This window comes from Nipponia nippon, unplaced genomic scaffold (assembly GCF_047370975.1).
Source record: "Nipponia nippon isolate SJK-2023a ecotype South Korea unplaced genomic scaffold, ASM4737097v1 scaffold_8, whole genome shotgun sequence".
Classification (NCBI taxonomy): Eukaryota; Metazoa; Chordata; class Aves; order Pelecaniformes; family Threskiornithidae; genus Nipponia; species Nipponia nippon.
The window spans coordinates 22,472,665-22,495,170 of NW_028262402.1; the positions used below are offsets into that span (position 1 = coordinate 22,472,665).

Here is a 22,506-nt window from a genome sequence, read left to right on the forward strand (position 1 = left end):
CTGATTTCTCCCCAGAGTCTTTAAATTCACTGATGTTAAAAGAAAAACAAAGAACTACAACAAGGCACATGAATACAGCTCTATAAATAAAAAAGAAAAGAAAAAAAAAAAGCAAGCATCTTCCATTTCTTGAATCGGCCATTGTGTAGGCATTTGCTTACTCCATCACTGCTCTGTGCTCAGGACATTAAGAGAAGAAATATATTGGCAATAGTCTTTCTGTTGCACTGAGACTGGTCTGTGTCTCCTGTCTAAGGCCTGGGAAATAACATCAGAGAGATTAAGATCTACTTTTTACCCTTGTACTGAAAAACCTTCCAAGCAAAGGGCAAAATTTTGCCAAGATAAACAAGAAAATTTGGCTTAATTCTGTGTCTGGGTTATAAATACATTAAAAAGGGGGAAAAATTAGTCATATATAAATAATAGCTCGATTACATTCAGGAATACGTGGGTGGGTGTTCTGGGAGGAATAATTTGCTAAGGCAGAGCTCTTCTTCCTTGCTTTTCCTCTTCCTCTTAATTTATTCTTCTTGCTGAATATGTGCTTCTGCTTTTTAACCTTTATTTATATCTTGCTTTTCATGCTCTAATTTGAGTGATCTTTCTATAATAAGTCTTTATAAATTTTTCTTTAGGATTGGTTTGTTATGGACTAAACATTTCTAATAGAAATCAACACAGTGTAAATCACTTAAGTGTATACCTAGCCTCAGGTGCACACTTCCATTTTCTTGATGTCAGGAGGATGTGTATTTAAAATCAAGAGAATGCTTAACAGCTTTACTGTGCTAGTCTTGGTATGGCTGATTTCACTACATTACAGTACAACCTGCTGCAAGACCAAAGACCCCCTCTTCCCTCTTGCCTCTTCTTAGACATTTCTGCTCTTTTTTTTTGCTTCTTTTTTTCATTTTGTTTTTGTTTTGATTTCTCTCAAAATTGACACTGACATAATGTAACATAATGCTCCAAAATTTAGACTTCTGCCAAGCCTCCTGACTGTTGAACTGCCCTGCTACAAACCAAGAAATCACCTGCTCTAGCTATGCTATTTCCCATTTTGCAGATTGGCAGCAGTGAGGAATTTAAGAATCAGTGTGATCATGCCTGGCTTCAGAGCAAGACCCAGCAAGGGTCTGGAAGGGGCACACCACCTGAGACATGGGGGTGGCATGCCACAGAGGGCAGTGAGCTGGAATTACATGAGAGAATACCTGAGATGGCTCCCATTGCCCATGGGAACGTCTGGCCTGCCAGCAAGAAGGCCAAGGCAAACATGGGGTTTGCTTGGGATTGTCTTAGTCTCATACCCTCCTACAGGAGCCCCTAGATGTTAAATAAGGTATTATGTACCATGTCTTTCTCTCTCTTTTTTTTTTTTTTTTTTCTTTTTAATTTTAATCAGGCACTATTTACATCACTGCAATTATGCTGTTCTGACATCTCACAGATAAGCAAGTCTGTACTGGCCAAGAGATGCTGGGAATATTTGTGAGAAGACATCCAGAGCTGGTGTTTAACGTAGTGCCTGAGAAGATTGTGACCTGACATTGTATGCATTCAGTTTCATAATGATGCATAAGCAGAGCAAAGGCAAGAAAACTTGAGCTGTGCTTTCATTTTAAAACTGGGGTATCATGCCAGGTGTTAGGAAAGCACTCAAGAGCACACATTGTCAACAAAAAGATTTTTCCCAGCCTCAGTGGGGTTTGGATTAGGCCTTACACTGTGAGGGCAGAGTTGGCCTTTTCACCAGGAGCACAAGCCTGGTAGCTCTGTCCTCACATCCAGAGTCAGCCATGGGAGAGGTTTTAATCCCACGGGTTAAGGCAGCCTTGTGCAGCAGCTGCCTCCCAGGCTGCAGGAGGAAACTCTAAAAGCTCCTGAATGCAGCATGCCACTGGAAGGAAGCAAGGGCCTCACTAAAGCCTGAGGACCTGGCAAGGAAACCATTTGAAGTCTTTTTTTTAATGCTTCTTTTGAAAAAGTGTGGCTATTCTTAGCATCTTTTCAACCTGTTCTAGCATGGGAATCTGTTCCTACTGCTCCTAATTTCAGTGGAGTGCCTGTGCATACGAAGAAGTGAAGCTGGCACTGGCAGTCCTCTCTGGGAGTGTCCTTGTTTCACTACTTAGAAGATTCCAGGTTTACAGCTAATTTGGGGTAAAAAAACCTTTGGTAGGTGGAGCAATGTGAGACATGTCCTCACTTCCCGGTGCTTTTGAGATCAGACACATGGCCAGCCAGGCTGTCTCACTGCTCACCGAGTGGTTCGACATGGTGGGGTGATGAAGAGTAACAGAGACTCTCCAGAGTCATTAGCGAGAAGCAAGACTAACGATATCAGGTTACTTCCCACAGGAAGGGCCTACAATGAAGAACATGGTGTTTATCTGACATGAACGGTTGGGAGATTACATCATTGGACATACACTGCACCCACACACTAACACCTGCTACACCCAAACTGGTCCCTGTTTAGCATCTGCTTTTCTGATGTGGATGCATTGTTCTGGCTGAGCTAACTTGAAATGATTTAGGGAAGCATCCTGAGCGTTGCTGAGCAGAGATAGCACCACACACGGATATAAAGGCATTGTTGAGACAAGCTTTACATGGGATGTTCTGCCAAACGGTTCCCTTCCCTTCCTCTTGTAATTTCCTTGTTCTCCTTCAGTCACTGGAGAATGCTAATCCCTTTATTTGTTTACGTGTAAACTGCTGACATTCCAGACCGCCCCAAAAAGCATTTGACTGAAGACTTTTCTGGAAAGAGGCAGCAAAAGAAACTGGAAATTTCTTCCTGAATGATGACTTCGTGGCAGTTGGATTGGTCCCCTTGGACCTGAGGATTTTAATACTGCTATGTTTGGATTGACAGAGTCAAAATACAGACAGCCCTGAACTGACAGCTGTAAACAAAAAGGAAAATACTACAGCTACTTTAATTCTTCCCTTTTGTTGAAATTTTTTTTTCAATATCTGTTTTTGACCAGCTTGAGAAACAACACATTTGCAATGTCTTGCTCATCCAAAGCAGCAAGCTTCTGACGTTTTGTTCACAACACACAGAGAAAAACAGACACACAACTATATCTGAAGGGAGAAAAGCATTTTCCATAGCTAGTCAACACAGTTTGTGAAGGAAGAAAAAGCATCAGTATATAAAGATGTGGGATTTATACAGGCCTTCATGATTTCAAGGCTTGTGGAAATCAACCACCCACTTTACAGATGTGGAAAGAGGAATAGTTTTCTCACTGCTGAATCAATTGAGTGCTTTCTCAGCTTTTATAGAGGAACTCATCTTGGACTTCAGGTGATAAGCTATTATTCTTGCCCCCTGCAAGCTAATGTTTAAAGCATGTGCACCCCTGACCAGGTGTGCTGCATTTCAGGCACCTATGAAGAATATGGTGCCTCAGCAGGGGAGTCAAATCAGCTAACTACCAAACTGCTAACTGAGCATGGAAACACCTACAGACAGCACATTCATTGCTGGTTCCAAAAATTTCTCAGAATGAAATATGTAGGAATAAAATCTAGGCACTAGGTACTTGAGTCAGGACTTCCTTGCCTTGTAGGTACATTGGCTGAAATCCTTTTCTTCACCCTTTCTTTCCAGCCAAGAATAGCTTTCTGCCTGTTCAAGCCATTGGTTAGCCGTGGGACATTCTAACCCCCCCGTAGACCTCTCCAGAGACAGGTGGCATGGTGATCATCACCTCTTCTGATGTGGCTGGGCATTGCAGAGCAAGATGCAAGAGTAATGGGGCCAGGGATGGCTCTGAAGGCTCACAGGGGAGACCTGGGTTCTTGTCCCTGCACCAAAAACTATTTCTCTGCTTTACCTAATGATGTTCAGGGTAGTGAGGTTGCTGTGGCTTTAAAAGAGTAGTAATATCATGGTGCTTTTAGGATATGTGGTCACAGGTCTTGTCTTCTACAACTGCAGGAGTCCTTCAGTTCCTCTTCAGCTGACACAGGGAAACCAGGGAAGCGTCCTTAGAACACATGCTGCTAGCACTTCCATGCATTCCCTTGCTGCAGATTGGGTTCCTTCCCTGCCTTCCCTCTCCAATTCATACTCCCCAGGGTACTCCCTACCCCCCTTCCCTTTCATCCTTTGCACCCATCCATTTTCCATTGCATACCTCCCCTCTGCTTTCATGAGGAGTGAAGCTTGACTCCTGTCAAAGAGCAGTGTCTTTGACCAAGTAAAGTACTGGAAGCAGAGTCTCCCAAGCCAACTCAGCTACTCTAAATACTCCTAATATTGTCCCCCATGTGCGTGTCACTACAGCTATCCTTAATTCCGGTAACTCCCCTTCCAAGGGCCTTGGTAGAGCCTTGCTGTGTATCAGTCAGAGCAAACTGTTCGGGTGACAACCACTCTTGAGCTCAGCTGGGCTCACAACATGTGGGTCAAAGTGGTTTTTCTCAGCATTACTCCCTTAAGCAGTAGTGGCGGTATGGGACTGGTGCTTACATCTCTATTTTGGTACAGTGAGGAGCAGAGGCATTGTTCCAACACATGCCAAAAAAGAGGAAATAAGCCTTTGAAAGCAAGGACTGTAACTTAAAAATCACAAACTGCAGGTGACCAGCTACTTGCTGGCACATAGTGATTCACTGATGTCTTGATACATCATTTTTGCATTGCCCAAAAGGAAACAGAAAAGATCACACATTGCTTTAGAAAAAAAAAAAAAGTCTTACCCCATCTTTTCACCCCAGAATCCAAGTAAAAGGCTGTGGCCTTCACATAAAAGATACACAGCAGATTGTTTCATCAAAAGGAAAATAGTAACCTTGGCATCAGTTTGAGAATTTTATTAAAACCATAGGTTTCCATTCTGTACAAAACAGAGGAGCTTTCTTTTTTAAAAAGTGTATTAACCACATAGGAAATAATGCAGTGTAAGTGGTTTGTTGATAAAAATCTCTCTGAAAGCTATATACAGGATTAATACCACACAACTGTATTAGCAACTGTCACCAACTTTAGCAATATATACAAACTACCTTTACACACATAAATATCTTATTTACAGCTAATAAATAACATCCAAAGCTAATCATGTGTCCTCATGTACAAGAACCTTCACTATTTTATATCCAAGTTCTGTATGTGTTTGTATTTGATCCTGTATTAAGAGCACACCTGTTCAGACACTTCATTTCCAAAGAACTTAACTCTTAAGAGAAAATTGCAACAAAATGGGAAGTCTATAGGGAACAAATCATTGTATTTATTTTTAGAGGTCTCAAATGCAGTGGCTCAATACTCAACCCCACCCTCAGTGACTCATCACATCTCTGCTGTAGTTTAAGGGTTAGGAAATCAAATGTGAGAAATTTCAGAGTTATTAATATTCCAACATATTGCACTGTTTAAGACTTTTATCCCCAAATATACTAGCAGCCACAGCTGGAAAAAAACAAACTGTGCACATAAACACATACATGTTGGTTTTGCTTTCAGGATGGGATTATGTTGGAGAAATCACCACCTCCGCACTGTCTTGCACATGCAGGAAGAGACTACAAAAACCAGCATCAATAGCTCACATTACACTTCTCCAAGTGTCTACCTTCAAGCCCTTCTGCCTCCCCAGTATCTCATTTATCTTCTAGAAAGCTAAAAGAGGGCTACTGAACCTTTCAGAGCACTAGAAAAATTACATGTTACTTAAAGGGGAAGCAGAATGCCTTCAATATATCTGGTTTTGGCAACTTGCAGCATGTCTAATTCAAGTGTTTTTTTCAGAGCGTTCATTCCTGTGCATCACACAATCAGGCTCCTTTTAACTGTAACAGCTCCTGCTCTTTGCCGAATTCCACCAATTCCAAAATGTCAGAAAGCCAAACAGCTTCTATGATCTAGCACTGTATCACAGCCAAGCAAGAAACCAAGGTGGGCCACTGGCAGTCACAACTCCAGTACAGGGAAGCATGAGCTTCTCACCTGTCAAGTGGATTCACTTGCACTGACAACTGCATACAGCCGCCACTCAGCTGCATGACTGACGTTTGGTGTCAAAGAGCAGAAAAACTGTCACATTTTTGGCATATGGAATGCAAGCAAGTGGCAGGGGGGAATCTGTTTCCTGCAGTTTCTGGTAGCTCAATTCCTTTGCAGTTCCTTATTCACACAGTGTCAGAGGCTAGATGGCTTCCTTTTCAAGGAATGAAAGCACAGATGAAAAGTTGAATGTCTGCATAGGACGCTAGTATTGCTGTCTTCTTCTACAACTGCTATTTATTCCAGGGTAAGCTGCACAGAAGTATATAGCTCAACAGATCATACCTATTGCTAAGCAGCACTGGCATCTACCCCCAGTAAAACACATTCATAACCACAAACTAGAAAATTCATCCCCATATTAAGTCAGTCCCTGACACCTTTTAGAATACACACAAAGGTGTTTTTTCACGAGAAATCTACTCATTTGCTAAACACACACTTGAAGACAATGAACTCTAGCCACTGAACTGTCTGAAAATTCAGTTAGCCAAGCCAGAAAAAAAACCCTGTCCAGTTTCAGAAGACTCCTGAAAAGAAAGAAAAGCCAGGTACAGGGCTTTGCTTCTTTTCAATAAATACTAGAAAATTGCTATAGAGGATTTAATGTCAAGAAACCTTGTCACAAGGCACCATGATTAAGCAAAATTACTTATTCCTTCCCAGCACTCAAGCCTTTGGCAAGTTGTTTTGCGGGTTTCTTTTTGTTTTTAACTATTAAGATAATGTATTTTTATGGTTAGTAACTTTGTATGCTGAGACTTCCTTACAAGAAGTCTCCTAAGATAGCTAGGAATAGCGGGCAGAAAGCCAGCAGCGGATAAATATTTCTATATATTTGGTTCTGAACATCCAGTCCATGGGGATGAACAGACTCTCCTCCTCCCCAGTGCAGAAAAATCTTCATTCGTATCACTTAAGCAGATTCATGAGCAGAATTTTCTTTAGAGGCTTTCTTGGCACTGTGGGAGGGAAAAAAAAAAAAAGACAGATAAGATGAAGAGGAAGACGTAAGATACTTGTTCCTTTTTCTCTTATTTTTGAGTCTTAAGATAAAAAAATACTACCTAACAGGAAAATAAATTATGTGCTTGGGCTTTTCCTGGCTGCTGCTTTATTTTACACATCCGATACACACACAGAGCTCTCAAGGCCTCCCCAGGTCATTGCCCTAGAGTGAAGGTCAGCACACATGCCTTTTTATGCAGAACTAGATCTCAGTCTAGAAGTGTCCCCATGAGACCTTTCACACACAGCAATTGCATTAAAATAAATATAACCACTTCTGCAGCTCAAACTTCAGTGGATACAGTCCAAATAAATCTGGCTCCACATTTGAAAGTTTACTCTGTGTCAGAAAAATTATTGATCAAGAGATTAAAGTGCACCAAGAGCTATTAAAACACAAACACTCAACCTCTGATCCAAGTGAGAGGTGAAAATCTTGGGAAGTCACTCACCTGGCAGTTGCCAGCAGAAAGCAGTATGCCAGGGAAAGCACCTGCATATGCCTGCTCAGTTTCTGTACCAGCCTCCAAATCTGCTGCTGGCCAGTGAGGGAGGGAGGGCTCTGGACAGATTCATGTGTACGGATGTTTGGATGTTCTTCAATTAAGGGTAAATGTAGGGCATCTTTAGATAGACGCGTGCTTTGTGGTAGTGTCTTGTCTGGAAACCCTCTCTAACAGTCATTTATACTGGGCCACCATGTGAATGTGAGAAGCAGTGACTTGTACTTGCTTTTCAGACATGCTAACAACCTCACAAGGAGGTGGTTAGCAGAAAACCAAACTGCCAAAGCTGCCATAAGCAAACCTCAGCCTCCAAAGCCTTGAGAAGACTAGTGCACAAGTGAACGAAATTAGGAAGTTTTGTTAGATCCTCCTGCTACCACTCAAGTCTCCCCCAACCCAGAAACAATAGTGATCACTCATACCCTCCTCTCTTCCTGTTGACGGGCTGCTCCAAGCATTTCACAAATATTGCTGCCTCTTCTCCCTTACTGAGACGCGAGGTGCCATCTCGAGAACAGAACACCACCCTGTGGAATAAATATCAGACAAACACGACTGAGCCAGATGTCTCCTTTTAATCATAGGAACAGGACTGGTGCTTTGAAGCAGTCTTTTACTTTGTTGTGTGGGGCACTACTACTTTATAAGCATGGTAGAAAGTTATTTTTGAAAGAGAATTCTGTGACGAAAAAAATACTGTGCAAGAAAAGCTGGTAAATGCATTATGCATGGGCCTCGAACTGTAGCCATAAGCTGGTCCTTTGCATAAAATCTTCTTGTGGCTAAGAGAGCAGAAGCTCTATCTCAAAGTCTCTCAGATCTTTATTTACACCAGTCCTTGTGTGACTTTTTTTGTCAGGTGAATGATCCTGGAAGAACACGTTACTCCCTTAAATGTTTGCAAATGAAGTAGGTTGCCAATTCCAACAAACCTGAGCAGCTGCTTTTCTATTTATCAGTACTTTCCCCACCCCTCTATTTGTTCAGCTCTGATAACTGTTCTTTGATAAAGTGACTGCCTTGTTTATTCAAAGGAGGAACATGTTATTCACAATACTGTACGTATGACATGCATACTCTGTTCTGGGTCCATATTCTGCTAACAGGTCTCATGTCTAATGAATATGAGTATTTCAAAAGATTCAGGTCAAAGCAGTCCTGTTCAAACATTGCTGTTTTAACATTCATACATTAGCGATGTCCTGCAACAGTCACGTGTTTCAGTTTTCACCCACCATTCGGGTATTCCCAACTCCTAAGAAAATCCAGCTTAATGAAGCAATGATTTCTTGTGCGAACGCACTTTTTGAAGTGTTTCTACAAGTCTCCTTCTAAGCATGCTCTTCACAAGAAAACTTGTGCAAATGTCCAGCAAGAGAGAAGAGGAGAACTGCAAATACAATGAGAGATGCTGGTTCATGGAGACAGTCTCCTGCATATAGTAGCTAACCTGAGGCACATGAGACAGTAGTACGCAAATGAATCGTGGAAGTAAAACTACAGATTGCAGATCCCAGCGGAAGCAAACAATTGAACCTGGCTGACAGAAATACCAGTTTGGTGCCACTGGAGCCCTGATTATCAGTGCTGCACCCATTTCTAACTGCTTTCTATGTTTTGTCCCACCCTGCGAGATACCAGGAATCAGGAAACACTGTCAATTAAAACTAATATAGCTTATAACAATCAAAACAAGTTACTTTTTCTGAGTTTCTCCTGACTTCACTCTGACTCTCTGGATGTCAAATGTAAAAGGAGTCCACCAGTCTGACCAGCTGAAGAAGGTGTCTTTCTCCCACTGCAGCTTCAGCATAAGCAGGTCACCAATGTCCACTTCTGTGTAAATCAGGAAGGAGAAGGTCTTGTTTGAGGAGACTTCAGGCCTGTGGGAGGGAAATAAGGAAAAAGAAACAACTGTTGGACAGGAAGAAAACTAAGGGGAAAGCACAGAACCAGGACTTTATGTACTTCAGAGAAGGAAGCAACCTTCTCCATAGTTCTGATGGATGGAATAAGGAAAAAACACCTTAAGCTTTTGTAGACACACAACCAAAAGCTTTCTGCAGCAAGGCTGGTAAAACCCTGGGACAGACTGCCAGGCAAGGGGTGTCTTCTCCAGTGCTGGTGGCTCTCAGAGAAGCCAGACAAGCACCAGCCAGGAACAGTTTAGGTTCCCCAGAGCAGAAAACAGACTTTGGTACTTTCCAGCCCCATTTGCTGCCAGCCCAGGTGCAGGGATGGAAGCACACACTTCTGCTTATTTGCAGAGCTGTGGAAGCAAATCCCATGTCTCCCTCAGCTTCTGCACAGACCAATCAGACAATTAACTCTAGGTTGCAGTCTCCTTTTAAGGAGCTTTAAGACAGCTGGAACATGGCATAAAGATACTGAAAACAGAAGAAAACAAGAAACCTGCCACACCAGAAAAATTCTTATTAGGCTGAGCCACGGGTCAGACTTGACACTTCCATATTCCAGATCTCTTATCAAGAGCAGCTCCTACAGAGCTTAGATCATTAGCGTCAGCAGTGGATGTGTTCCCTTGATGAAGAACGAGAGCAGATTCTGGGATTCTAAGACTTCTATAGCTGAAGCCAGAACAAGTTTTTAGCCGAGGCTTTAACAGATTTAGGTAGACTCAACAGTACATTGCAGCTGTTTCTGTAGCTACTCACAGTGTGAAAGCAATGTTCTCACTTTCATCTAGAGTGCCATAGAGAGAGATCAGGAATGGCTGGTTTGTCTTGGTTGTATTAGTCTTTCCAAAGAAATGGATCTTGACCTGGTAATGAAAGACTGGAAGAACACAAAAGAAAAGGCCATTAGGAAAAAAACTCAGCCTCCAAAGAGACTGCTGGTGACAAAACCACCCAAAAAAACTTCATGCAAAATCCTAGGCTGGAACATGCCAGGAAACTGAGGAGTTTAGTTCCCTGCAGGTATCCAGGGAACTATTTTTGTGAGGAGGGAAAGATTAGGATTCAAGGGAACCACGATTAAAAAACACCTTTGCAGTTCTTGCAGCTAAGCTCTGCATTTAAGTTGACTGCCACTATAACAACTCCAGTCTGCAGTATCCCCTTCAAACCTGTTATAAATGTGTAAGACTTGCCATCCTTGACTTGAAACAAGTGAGGTGTGCCCTCCTCATACAGGAGCCTTGGTGAAAAAAATTCAACCCACTGACACTGCAGATTAAGCACCAAATGCCAACAGAACACTAGTTTTGCAGCTGTTCTAACACTGCAGGAATGTGCCCTCTGATTGCTGGTCCATCACACAACGAGCATACCATGTGGCACAGTCAAAGCTAGGGAGGAAAAAAAAAGTATTAAAATCCAACTCAGAAGCTATTTCCCTAGCTGAAAGCCTTCCCTTTCTTTCTGGCAACATCCTTCTCAGACCTACCACTGCGGTAATGGGAATCAAGAAGTGCTGTGATATTTTAACAAGGGCTGGTGCTCCTCTGGCAAAGGCACTACGAAAGGCACAAGTCTGATGGCTGCACATCTTTAAAGAAGTTGCTCATCAGGCTGAGCTCTGTTGATTATTTTCCCAGCAGTAGGACAAATTCATTTGCATGAAAAATACTGAAAGAATTTGGAAGACTCGGTTGATCCAAGTGACTGGGCCACAGAGTAAATCCTCTTAATTTTGCTACTTAGAAACTTGTTACAAAATACCTTCTTTTTTGTATTCTATCCCCCACCTCCACACCTTGAGGACACTGTTTTTCCAGGACTGCACTTTAGCTTGCATTTAATGGCAAACTGCAGGCAAGCTTTCACCCCTGCTCACCACAGGCACCAAAGCAGCAATATTGTCATCTGCAGCATGCACTCACCCTGACACACAGATGAGCAAAAGTACCAGTCTTGCTAATGATTAAGCACACAGGACCTACCTTTATAGGGCATCTGAGCACGGGTCTTCAAGTACATTTTGGTGTTTCTCTTCGTTCTCACTCTGTTGACCTTGTAACCCAAATTGTTGCAGCGGTTCTTCCGGCAGCTCAGGCAGAGACCCTTCTCAAAGGCCTCCTTTGTGTTGCAGCGGTAGGCCATGCTGGGCTTTTCTTCATAGAGGAGGGAGTCAATGAAGAGGTGGATGGATCGTTCATGAGAGCATTTCACCAGCTGATCCACATCTAGAAAGAAATAAAACATGTAATATGTATACACACATACATATAATGATATAAACCCCTAAGTAATGCTGTCAGCAGGCACAATCCACTATGCCAGAGCTGGTCTTTATAGGGTGACTTCTAAAAGCACTTAAAAGAACAAGTTCCTGTGCCTCTCAAAGAGACCTTTGCCTGCAGGAAACCTGCAGGCTACTGGAGATCTTCCTTCGGATGTTATACTGTTTGTTTCAGAGCAGCCTCACCTGCAAAGCCTTTTTCAGCAATCAGACGGAGTGCTTCTCCCAGGTTGCAACCTGGCTGGAAACCTCCACCATTAGGATAAATATCGATGTGTCCAACAGGCTTCTGGATCCCAATGCTGCGGTCTGGAGAGCCTCGAGTGTAGGTGTGTAGGACATCCACAAAGTCAGCATCATCCGGGGAGAGGCGGGTAAGGGCATCGGCATACTCAAAGGTAGGACCAGCTGGATCCAGCCCTTTATGGGGCAAACCACACAGAAAAAAATGAGATTGTCTGCTGAAGACATTGACAGTCATAATGAATGCCCAACTCAGCTACCACATTGGGATGGAGTATTGCATACGGTGTCAGTATCACTGCAGACATTACAATGGGATCATTTAAGCAGCATTCATGTATACAGGAAAATCAAATACACTACCTTGAAATGCTGTCACTGTTTAAAAAATAAAGTGTATGTAAACATATGTAAAGAACCCCAGATAACTTCCTCACAGCTGTAGCATTTTCAGTGTATGTAAGAAACAAGCTAGTAAATATTTTCTCAATGTCTTCCTCTCTTGTCAAGAAACAGAGGAATTGTAAAATTTCTATTCAAAGTGTCTGAAGCGTGGAAAATGTCTTGATGCTAACTCCCTGCTAGGGGAACAAGTGGGAAACAAACAAGAGCTTCACTCTCTACTTGCCTAAGGGGAAGGAGATTATTATGGTAAACTGTCAAGCTGCAGCAACACTCACATCAAAAACACCCAGAACTATTCTGCCAGCGAACAAGTACTATCTCTTGAATCCAGACAGCTACTTTAGAGATGGCTGACGGACATGTCTTTTCTGCAGCCCTCAGCTGGGGACAGGCACCTGGGTTGCCCACCCCTGGTTAGCCTCACCCAGTCTGAGCTGCCTTCCCGTGCTGTGAGGGCTTCAGGGACCACATCCCATCACTCCCTGTGCTCAAAGGTGATGCCGCTTTCCCAGGGAAAGGTTCATCCTGGGCACCGAGGGCAACTGTGGGGGCATAACAGGTATATGAGTGATTTGGCAGCCTCGGTGAAAGCAACAAAGCTGCAGCTGAGAGAAAGGAAGGGTAGAGGGACTAGTGCTTTGGCCTCCTGATTTTAATCTGCCACCTCTCAGGAGTCAGCCTTTCCTGATGCAACTGCTGCCTAGCCCACCCCCAGCATGTCTGTGGATCTGGGATCACAGCCAGGCTCAGGTGAAAGGGCAAAGGGTGCGAGGAGGAAGGGAGCTAGGCTCCCTTGAATGCGCTCCCAAGCTCTCTCAGCAGCAAAGACATCACAGATGAGTGATTTTCTTAGCCTCATTTGCTGATGTTGGCATTTCCTTTGTCACTGAGATCAGTGCTAGGGGCTCAGCTCTCCAGGTGCTGGGCTGTAAACTGGCCCCACAGTGGCCATGCACCCTGCCTTGTCTAGCACACTTCTCAGCCACCAAAAATCACCCTAAGCAGACATTTAAGCATGCATAGGACAAGCATGCATTTTTTAAGCATGCATAGGGCAAGCATATGTACACTTCCCTCCCTTTCCCAAAACTCCAAGTATTATTTTCAGCCTAGAATATTACTTGAGCCTGTTAGGATTAATTTTTAGTAACCCATTGTTGATCTCTTCTGATTATCTGTCCAGTCTCCCTTTGAGCCCATATAAACTTCGTGCATCCACAGCATCCCATGGCAAAGAGCTCTGCAGCTACTACACCCACTGCAGGAGCCTGTTCTTTTTGAACAGCTCCCACCTGCTGCAAGGTATGATCGCCTGGGTGAAGACAACCAGCTGAAGTTCTTGTGCTTCAAGAGATACTGTGACCTTCTCCAAGCCATGGATTTGGCCAGTCTTGATCACATCCCCCTTAACTAGTCTCTTTTCACAGCAAATGATTCCCTGCCTACCCACTCATTTATTGTGCAGAAGCAGATCAAGGCTTCTCACCCACCACCTTTGTTGTTCTTTCCTTAACCTTTTTCGTTCTACTGCAGAAATATCAGCCCTGCTGGTTCAATAAAGAATTAACCCATAACCTAAGTAGTGCCAACAAGCAACAATTATTCTGGTAATTTTCCAGAGGAACATAATATTTCAGCATGGAAGAGCAAGGACTCTTCACTCTACAACCACAGGTTTTCTTACCAGTAATTCTGTTCACCTTCTTCTTGGTCAGGCTCCCAGCAATCCCAGCAGCATGAGCACCTAGACTGTACCCCAGCAAGTGGACATTGTTGAGAGGATAATTGAATTGTTCCTGCAGAAGAGAGCAATTTGTTTAAAGTAAGTCAAATGGGAAAACATTTGAAGACACAAGGGAAAATGTTTTGCAAACACTGAGATTTCTCTTTGAGCCATGAACAATAGAAGAAACACCAAATACAATTAACAATTTTTTGCCATACTAGGTCACTTGAGTTAACTAACTTAAGGCAAAAACCTAAGCAGAAAGAAATGCAGAATGAAGGACAGAACACAGGGCTGTGTATTCTATCAAAGGTTTTCAGCCACTCGCTCCCCACCAGTTTCTGGATCTCTTAAATATTTCCCAAAGGCAGAGCAGACTTCTGTTTCCCAAGGGATGGCTGCTGTATAATATATAGAAACCAGTCTTTCCTAGCTACCTCTCACAGAGCCTTCAGAAATACTGTGGACTTGCAGGGCTCCACAGACCACAAGGTGAAGTTTCTGGAATGCACTATAAAAGGGCTCCTTGTGTAAGAGATAACCATTAAATTAAAGCTAGGATTTTACCAGTCCAGCAAAAGTAACCAGTCCTGCAACAGCTTAACTCCATCTACCCAACCGGAGATGATTAACACAGCTGCATCATTGTTGTTGTGTCTCCTAGGAGATTATGTACAATGTGAGATATGACTATATGTCTTACCTCCATCCAGTCAATAAACATAGCAACATCCTTTCCCACCAGCTTAGTGTAGGCAGCAGACACAGGGTAGTGCTGCTGAGCTCGAACTAGCCAGTCTACCACAATGACATTTGAATCAGGTTCCCTCTTGTACAGAGCATCCACCAGCTTCGGGACCCAACTTTCATACATTCCTGTCACCTGTTGAGTTTTTTTAATTAAAAAAGGAGATATCTTAGTATTATCCATGCTGTGTAGACACCTCAGCTGATGTATCTAGCACAGTTTATCAGGAGAGTGGTTAAAAGGGAGATTCCTCCCCTTTCTGCTTACCGTCCACCCATGGATCACCACAAAGGTTTTACTGGTATGGTTGAAGTTGCACTGTGCCAGGCTATCCACCTGCCCAGGAACTAGGTAGCAGACATCCTCATCGGGCTCTGCAGGCGTCCGTAAGGAAAACTTGCTCTCAATTCCTTCAAAATTCGTCTCAGCTTCTGCTATGCAAGAGCACAGGAAACATACAAGAGTGTTTTAGGAGCATTAGGACAAACAGTTCAGAAGTCATAGGTACAATGTTGGAGAGATATCAGGAACAGTAAAGAAATGGGACATGTGTTTTTCATTTCCTACAGCGCTCCTTTTGCGCCCCAATGGCCATGTAAAGAGGAAATCAAAGGGTGAAAATCGCTCCCCCTCCAAGATCCTGCTAAAACAGTGAGAATCTGGCCAGCTGTTAGAGAGCTATGAATTCCTTTTAGGAGTCAGTATTTCCCCCATTACATTACTAACAGAAAACTTGTGAATTACCACAGCAGTGGAGAAAACTGCACAGGACAGTCATAGACAGTACATGCAAAAAAGCAGCAAGTTCCTACCACATTATTACATATTTTGGTAGTGCACCTTCCACATCACTTCATCAATAACCACTGCCTACCAAGGCTCTTTATAGCACCCAGTAGCTGCAGTGCATTAGAAATAAGATCTGCAAAGTCACCACTGTTTTACAAAATGCTAGTTTTAACTTTCTACCAACAGAGAAAAACAGCAGGTGAGAAGATCAGACACCCATTAAGGAAACTGAACTAGCAAAGCAGAAGCCCATGTTTTGTAGGCAGTATTTTCAGTATTTTTTCAGATCATCTGATAAGCAACACTGCAGAAAAAAATCTTCCTTTGCCTGAAGCTATTTTGAAGGGAGGGGGGGACGGACAACGGGACACGGGACATGAAGATCATGTACTGGTGGTAACAAAGCATGCGATGGCCTGAAAAGATTGCTTCTTACAGAACTCCCCCCAGCTTGCAGCTCCAAAACATAAGTTTTCCTTTTGTTCTTGCCAAGGCAGAGAAGCGACTTTAGGCTTCATGCTCACTACTTCCTTTGTCTGGGAAGAAACTTAAATGTCTCCTCTTTTTACATCCGATTCAACGCTTAAGTACTTCTTTATCCAGCAGACCCTGCAATTAACTGTGGGCTTAAACACCAATGCTTTTCAAAAACCAGGCCCTACTTTGGCAACTTGCATTTAGCAAATATTGATTGCCTGTTTTCGAAGTGCAGCTGAACTCAGGCCAACTGTGTCCTACTCCGCGTTGTGTTTCCTGGCATCATGACCCCCAAGCTTTCACAAACTCCTAAACACACATTAATGAATGGCTCCAAGCCACCGTAGAGAATGCAAAGGGACATGGTGAGGACCTCATGCCAGATGCATGAAACAGATTTCCACTCCACTTCTCTTCCCATTGCATTAGAGGTTTCCTATGATAACTGTAGATTTGTATTTCTCCATAAAGTTGTGCTGCATCACTCAGAGGCAATAAATAATGAACTATTCATTTTTTTTAAATTTAGTTTTTCTGGTCTTCTCATTCAAGCTACCATACTCAGCAGGGTACTGACTTATGCCTGACCTCACTGAGCCCTCAGGTAGCTGTACAAAGTCAGGAAGGTTCCTTCTGTGCTTGGAAAGACACAGAAATCGGGGTCTAACCTCTTGTGTGAGGTGTAAAAGAAGCGCGCATGCTGGCAACAAATGCTCGTGTACGAGCCTCGGAGAGACTGACGTCATCTGCAATCAACAGCTTAACATTGCCTGCGTTCATCAGGACTTCTCACCTGCCAAAAGCAAAGCACATTCAGGGAAGTAACAAGAACTGTTCACTGAACAGAGGCAGTGCTCAGCTTTAGGTTTTGACCTTGACTATGCTAGGCTGGCTAGCTAATCCAGGATAATTGCACTGAGGGCCCCCTTCCTGCCTCCTTCCCCCTAAAGAAGGGATAAAGTTCATGAAAAACACCTTTCTTCAAATCAGTAGAAGCATTCACATAATGGTGAATGTAAGACTTCACCTACTGAAAGCAAAATTTGCCAAACTAACCAAATGCTGATCTTTCTCAGAAGTTGCCCCTTTCTTATATTTTTGCACGTTCAAAACTTCATTTTCTCACAAACTGAGACTACATGACCCCTTTCTGAAACAAATGTTTAGACTTAGACTATTTACTTTTTAGCCAGAAAAAGAAAAGACACAAAGGCTGACTGGTTAAGTATCAACTATAACTTTTCACTCAGCAGTGAATCAGTAAACCTTGAAAGGACCAAGAACAGCCTTCAACTGTAAGGCATACAATGCAAGGACTTTCAATTATCTATATTCCTGCCCTGCACAGGAAGGCTCACAAGAATAGTCCACCTGCTCACTAGTTAATAGTGCTTCCTTTCATACTTAGATATCGTTTCCCTTCTGAATTAACCCTATCTGATAATCATCCAAAATCTAAATTAAATTTACATCCTGTCTTGTAGTGTGTTTTCAATTACAAACACATGCTAGAATTTGTACGTAAGTTCAGACCACATCTCTTCTGGAAATAAGCTTGTAATAGACTAAATTTACAATCCTAAGTGTACCATACTTAAGGGTGCACCAAAGTGCACCAAACTTAAGAAAGACTGCAGTACAGTGGCACCTACCACTGAAGATGTGCGAAGTGCTTCACAAATATTTGTGTTTCAGCCTAAAAATCTTTGGGTGAGACTTAAGGACATAGGAGCACCGAGATGCAGGTACCACCAGGAAAGCAGCAGCTGCAAAGCAACAGCCCAGGAGTTAGGGAAATGGCAGAAGGCCACTCTGCTCATTTAGCTATGCTGTATGAGGAATTAGAAAGTCAGAAGAAACAATTGTTAGCATCTTTTATGCTCACAAAAAAATGCCACATTGTCGAATGTCCACATATGCTCAGTTCCCAGCAGCAAGATACCCTCTGGAGGAGGGAAGTGTCTGTGGTGGGGTTTGTTAGAGACTTCTTAATGATGTGCTCATTAAGAAGCTACCCTCAAAAGTTGCCCGAGTTTAGCTTTGCAAATTCTCTATGGCTCAGAGCATAAGCTAACTTGCCTGCACCTCATGTTGTGCTGCACACATGCTGCAGTACCACCTCACCTCCCACCTTCTGCAGATTCAATTTTAGAAATACAGTACAGAGGTACATAACACGATGCACACACTCACCACACACACTGACATCTCTATGTACCATGCTTTAAAACTGCAGCAGAGAAGCTACAAAGCATACCACTTCAGAAAACTAGCATTTCCCACTTCTACTTTTGTACCTCAAAGTATCTTGGCCTATTAAAAAAGGTTTCAGAACTAAACTTTGTCATACGTAAACTTTTGTCACAGGCCTTTTCCGCATAGATTTAAAGTGAAAAGTCTCCTTGAATCATGTCCTAACTGAGCTAGTCAAACAGCTCGGTCTCATTCTTACAGCCTTACACAAGGCCAAAGAAATGCAGAGACAGTCAACGTATACACTCATCACTGGTTAGTTAATGATGTGTTTTAACGCACACATCATAATAATTTAACCCAAATTAATTAAACCAGGGAAAAACCAGAAACAGGGAGTCTTCAGTATGTTTCTGAAAGGTGGACAGAAATTTACCTGAACTTGCAACCAGTTTTACATAATGTAGATACAGAAATTAGATATAAAGAAATTTATGTGCATCCACATTGAGACACTGAAGTAGTTTTTAGTGACAAGAATGCAAGTCCATTTCTAAACAAGGCCTTGAAGAGAACCAGACCTGGACATAAAAATGTGTACACAAAACAAATCCATGCTTTTGTTAAAAAAAACACACTTTCCCAGGCATAGCTCGGCAGAGATATAAGGCATGTGTTCTGTACTGCAAAAGCTTCCAGGTGCACATTTGCAAATACTGCTTCTGTTACAAAATAGTTTTCTGCCCACTGCTATGTGCTTACAGTTAACAAGGTGACCTACAAAGGGATTATTTAGGGAACTGGAAAAGGGAGTGGAATTAAGAATTAAGCCACCAATTTCAGACTTGAGCTGGCTTTTCTAACAGCCTACAGGCTGCGTTGCCAAACTCCATCATTCTATCATGTTCCGCAAACTTTCTGATGCTTTTCTCACACCTCCATTTACATAATCTCAGTTTTCGTATTTTAAAAAAGCTGTCCTGTACATCAAGGTATAGAGAATATTGTAGAACTCAGAAGAAAGTGCAAATAAAAAGCTTTGAAACTGGGAGAAGTCAGTATTTTAATTTTCCTGTTTAAACCTCATGACACTTTGGACTTGCAATTTGTGAAACTCCATTCAGTTAGGGACTCCAATCAATTTTGAAAGCATCCTACTGACTTTAAGCATTCTGACACAGTAAAAACACAAGCTTTAATGAAGAAAATCCAGCTTCAAGTTTCCTTCACGGGAAGCCCAAGTCAACCTGGCAACTGATTTTGATGAAGAAAACTGTTTATCACTGGTCAGCTGGGTGGAGAATGTGAATTTTGAAGAAGAAACAGCATCTGGAATATTAACGAAAAGTTAAACTGCCCGCATCAGACACAGGATGCCAAACATGATAACAATGCATTTGCCAGAATCAGTGCACCTGAACTATTGCTTTAAAAAGGGAACCTTTGATAAACAACAATTTCCTAGAGTTATGTACACAGAAATGGAAATACTGTATGAAACTTGGATACTGTGATGAAAACTGCTTTTGATTGCCTCTAGTGGCACAAGATTGGATTCAAAGCAAGAACACATTCTTTGGCTGTGCCCTAGCACCCATCTCCTTACTTTTGAATACTTCCCCTCAGCTTCCTTGGACACAAAGGAAATAACAAAGGCATCCACAGTGAAAAAAGCTGCAGTTTCCATATTCCGTTTTAGTAGCACACAGTAGCTTTAAGAGCTACAGCTACATTTTCTTCTAAGGCTGTGGACTTTTAAAGATGGACATTATGTGCGGGAGATTAGTGTAAGAAAGTAAGAGTGTGACAGGGCACTGCTAAACTAAGTTTGAGGAGTAGTGGTCTCCTAAAACTAGTCTCTTTGCTCATTAAAGCTGCAATCGTGCTGTGATTAACCGAGAGAGTATTAGTGAACATCTAATAGTCAATATTTGCACATGTTCCACTTTCTCTAGCCTGTAGGGTGCCTATACACAAATGCAGGTACAACAGGTGTAGCCTAAGGACAGTCGTATATGTATATACAGACACTGCGAGAGTATACCCCTCTGCTCACTTTTTCCCTAATGGATTTTGCTGCGTTAAAGGCATTAACTACAACGCAAACACATTATCATAACGCTGATGAAACTCAGGTTTGCCTTCGACAATTCGGACCAAGAGCGGTAGGAAGCTGGGATCCAGGGCTCCCATGGGACGGGCAAGTCCCATGCACAAAGGAGGGCCCTGGCCCTGCAGCGAGCCGAGGGACCCTACCGCTGTGCCAATCCACCTCCAGCAAGGGACTCGTGGAAGCCACCTTGCTCCGCGGGGGGGGTGGGGGTGGGGGGGTGGGGTGGAATAAACACACCCCAAACTTCCACAGCCCGTGCCATCAGCCCGGCAGGTTGTGCCTGCGCTCCGGACAGGGAACTGGCTCCGGGTCCGTCCTAACAGGACGCAGGCGCCCCCACCACGGCTCTCCAGAGACTCCCAAGGCCACCCCACGCCACCCGGGCCCCGCAGCATCCCCAGCGCCGCGGGAGAGCCTTGCAAAGCTAAGCTCCCAGCTCCCCTTTCCCGCCGTGCCGGCGACGCTTCCACTGCACACCCACACACCCCCAAACGCCCCGGGCCCCCTCCGGGCCGCCCGCCCGCCCGGCCCCCGCACCGCCCCCCGGGCCGGGACTTACCGCCGGCGGCCGTCGGAGCCGCGCCGAGAGCGGCCACCCAGCGCAGGCAGAGGCAGAGTGCGACCACAACCGCCTTCCTCCCCATCTCGCCTCCTCTCTCCCTGCCGCGGCAGAAAAGTTTCAGTGCAAAAATAAAAAAAAAAAAATTAGTTTGTCTGGGGGTTTTTTGTTGTTTTTTTCTTTTTGTTTTTTCAAATACAACTGTAGCGCAAAAATAATGCAATGGCAATGAACCACTCTCGCAGCGGCCCGTAAAACACCGGCAGCCAAACCCCCCCTCTACCACCGCCACTCCCTCCCCGGGCCCTTATGTCCCCGCCAATATGCAAATATGCAAATGAGCCCCACACCCATTGGGCGCGCGCCGCGGGGCGGGGCCGGCGCTACCCGCGGGCGCGGGGGGTGGTGTGGGGGGCGAGCCGCTCCCGCGGGGAGCCGCGACCCGGGCCGCAGCCGGGGGGAGCTCGGCACGGCCCCGGCACGGCGCCGCCCAACCCGGGGCTGAGGCAGCCCGCAGCAGCGTGCATAGACCCCTCGGCTCGGAGCCCTCGGGCCTGGCTCCTCTGCCCTCCCGCGTCTGCCCCAGCTCTGCCCTCTCCCCGCCGCGCTGTGCTCGCCAGCCCTGCCCGCACAGCCCGCCCGCCTCCCCGCCGCTCTCCCCCGGTCCTCCCTGCCTTTGGCAACCCAGCTCTGCTGTGCTTCGAATAAGATCTTCCTTCTCATCCGCGCTTTTGCACCGGGATCCAGCTGCTAACTGCATTTTCAGTTCAGAGCCTGCAAGGGGCCTGCTGCTCTTCCCTTGGACAAGCTTCGCTGAAACCTTGTTTTGCTAGCACTCAAGGGGGTACCAGTTTGGAGTGTAAATTAATTCACTGGAGATTGCAACCGTGCTCTGGAGAAATGCAAAGTTGCCTCTGAGCTTTTCAACTCTCTCTGCCCTCCTCTCAGCAACAGGGTTCGCAAGCAGCTTTGCGTAGGTGGCCACTGGGTGAAAGATCAGTTATGTAAGGACATGTAACAGAGAAATATTAAATTAATAACAAGATCAGTTTTCATTTCACTGTGCAGTGTGTTGTCAAAGGCCCAGCTTCACAGAGAAGCTTGTGACCCAGGGAATGAGGACTCCCTAGGTTTTGCAACATGAAGCAAGTGGGATTCACTTTGAGGGTAACTGGCTCTTCTCAGACCAGGCACCTTAGGAGACTAAAATATACCTGGTTCATAATAGCGAGGCTATTCAGTAAAAGGTTGCTTGAGTGTAGCAGAACTGGGTCACCTTTGCAACATTAGATTTCATTAAAAGACGAGTAAGATCTGTAAGTGAGAATACATCTCCCTCAGGACACAAGTTCCTCCATTGCCAGCCCCTATTTATATCCAAAAGGCATTGGAAGAATTTAATGAGGGTGCAAACTGATCATGCTGAGACTTTCTTTCCAATGGAGACAACCGAGGTGGCAGGGTCGGGGGGGGGGGGGGGGGGGGGGGGAGAGGAGGCAAAAGGAATG

At 44.1% G+C, this 22,506-nt stretch overlaps 1 protein-coding gene across 2 annotated transcripts; it reads right to left on the reverse strand.

Moving 5' to 3' along the window:
- Positions 1 to 4,821: 4,821 nt before the first annotated feature.
- On the reverse strand, positions 4,822 to 21,225 carry LPL (lipoprotein lipase). 2 transcript variants are annotated; one of them, XM_087742146.1, is made up of 10 exons: positions 20,999 to 21,225; positions 15,135 to 15,298; positions 14,823 to 15,002; positions 14,078 to 14,189; positions 11,932 to 12,165; positions 11,447 to 11,689; positions 10,218 to 10,338; positions 9,243 to 9,425; positions 7,965 to 8,069; positions 4,822 to 6,990 (listed from the first exon to the last, which is right to left on the reverse strand). In XM_087742146.1, exons 1-10 carry the CDS (start codon positions 21,081 to 21,083, stop codon positions 6,945 to 6,947), a joined length of 1,473 nt encoding a protein of 490 aa, XP_087598272.1. In that variant the 5' UTR covers positions 21,084 to 21,225; the 3' UTR covers positions 4,822 to 6,944. The 2 variants fall into 2 exon arrangements, with proteins under 2 accessions (XP_087598272.1, XP_087598271.1); XM_087742145.1 differs by having other exon boundaries at positions 15,135 to 15,301.
- Positions 21,226 to 22,506: the final 1,281 nt, after the last annotated feature.

Coding starts and splice junctions, on each gene's coding strand:
- LPL (XM_087742145.1), bottom strand. CDS start 21,083: ATGGGGAGGAAGGCGGTTGTGGTCGCACTCTGCCTCTGCCTGCGCTGG. Junction 15,003..15,134: donor TGGTGATCCATGGGTGGACG/GTAAGCAGAAAG, acceptor AAAACTCAACAG/GTGACAGGAATGTATGAAAG. Junction 11,690..11,931: donor TGCTGAAAAAGGCTTTGCAG/GTGAGGCTGCTC, acceptor ATTTCTTTCTAG/ATGTGGATCAGCTGGTGAAA.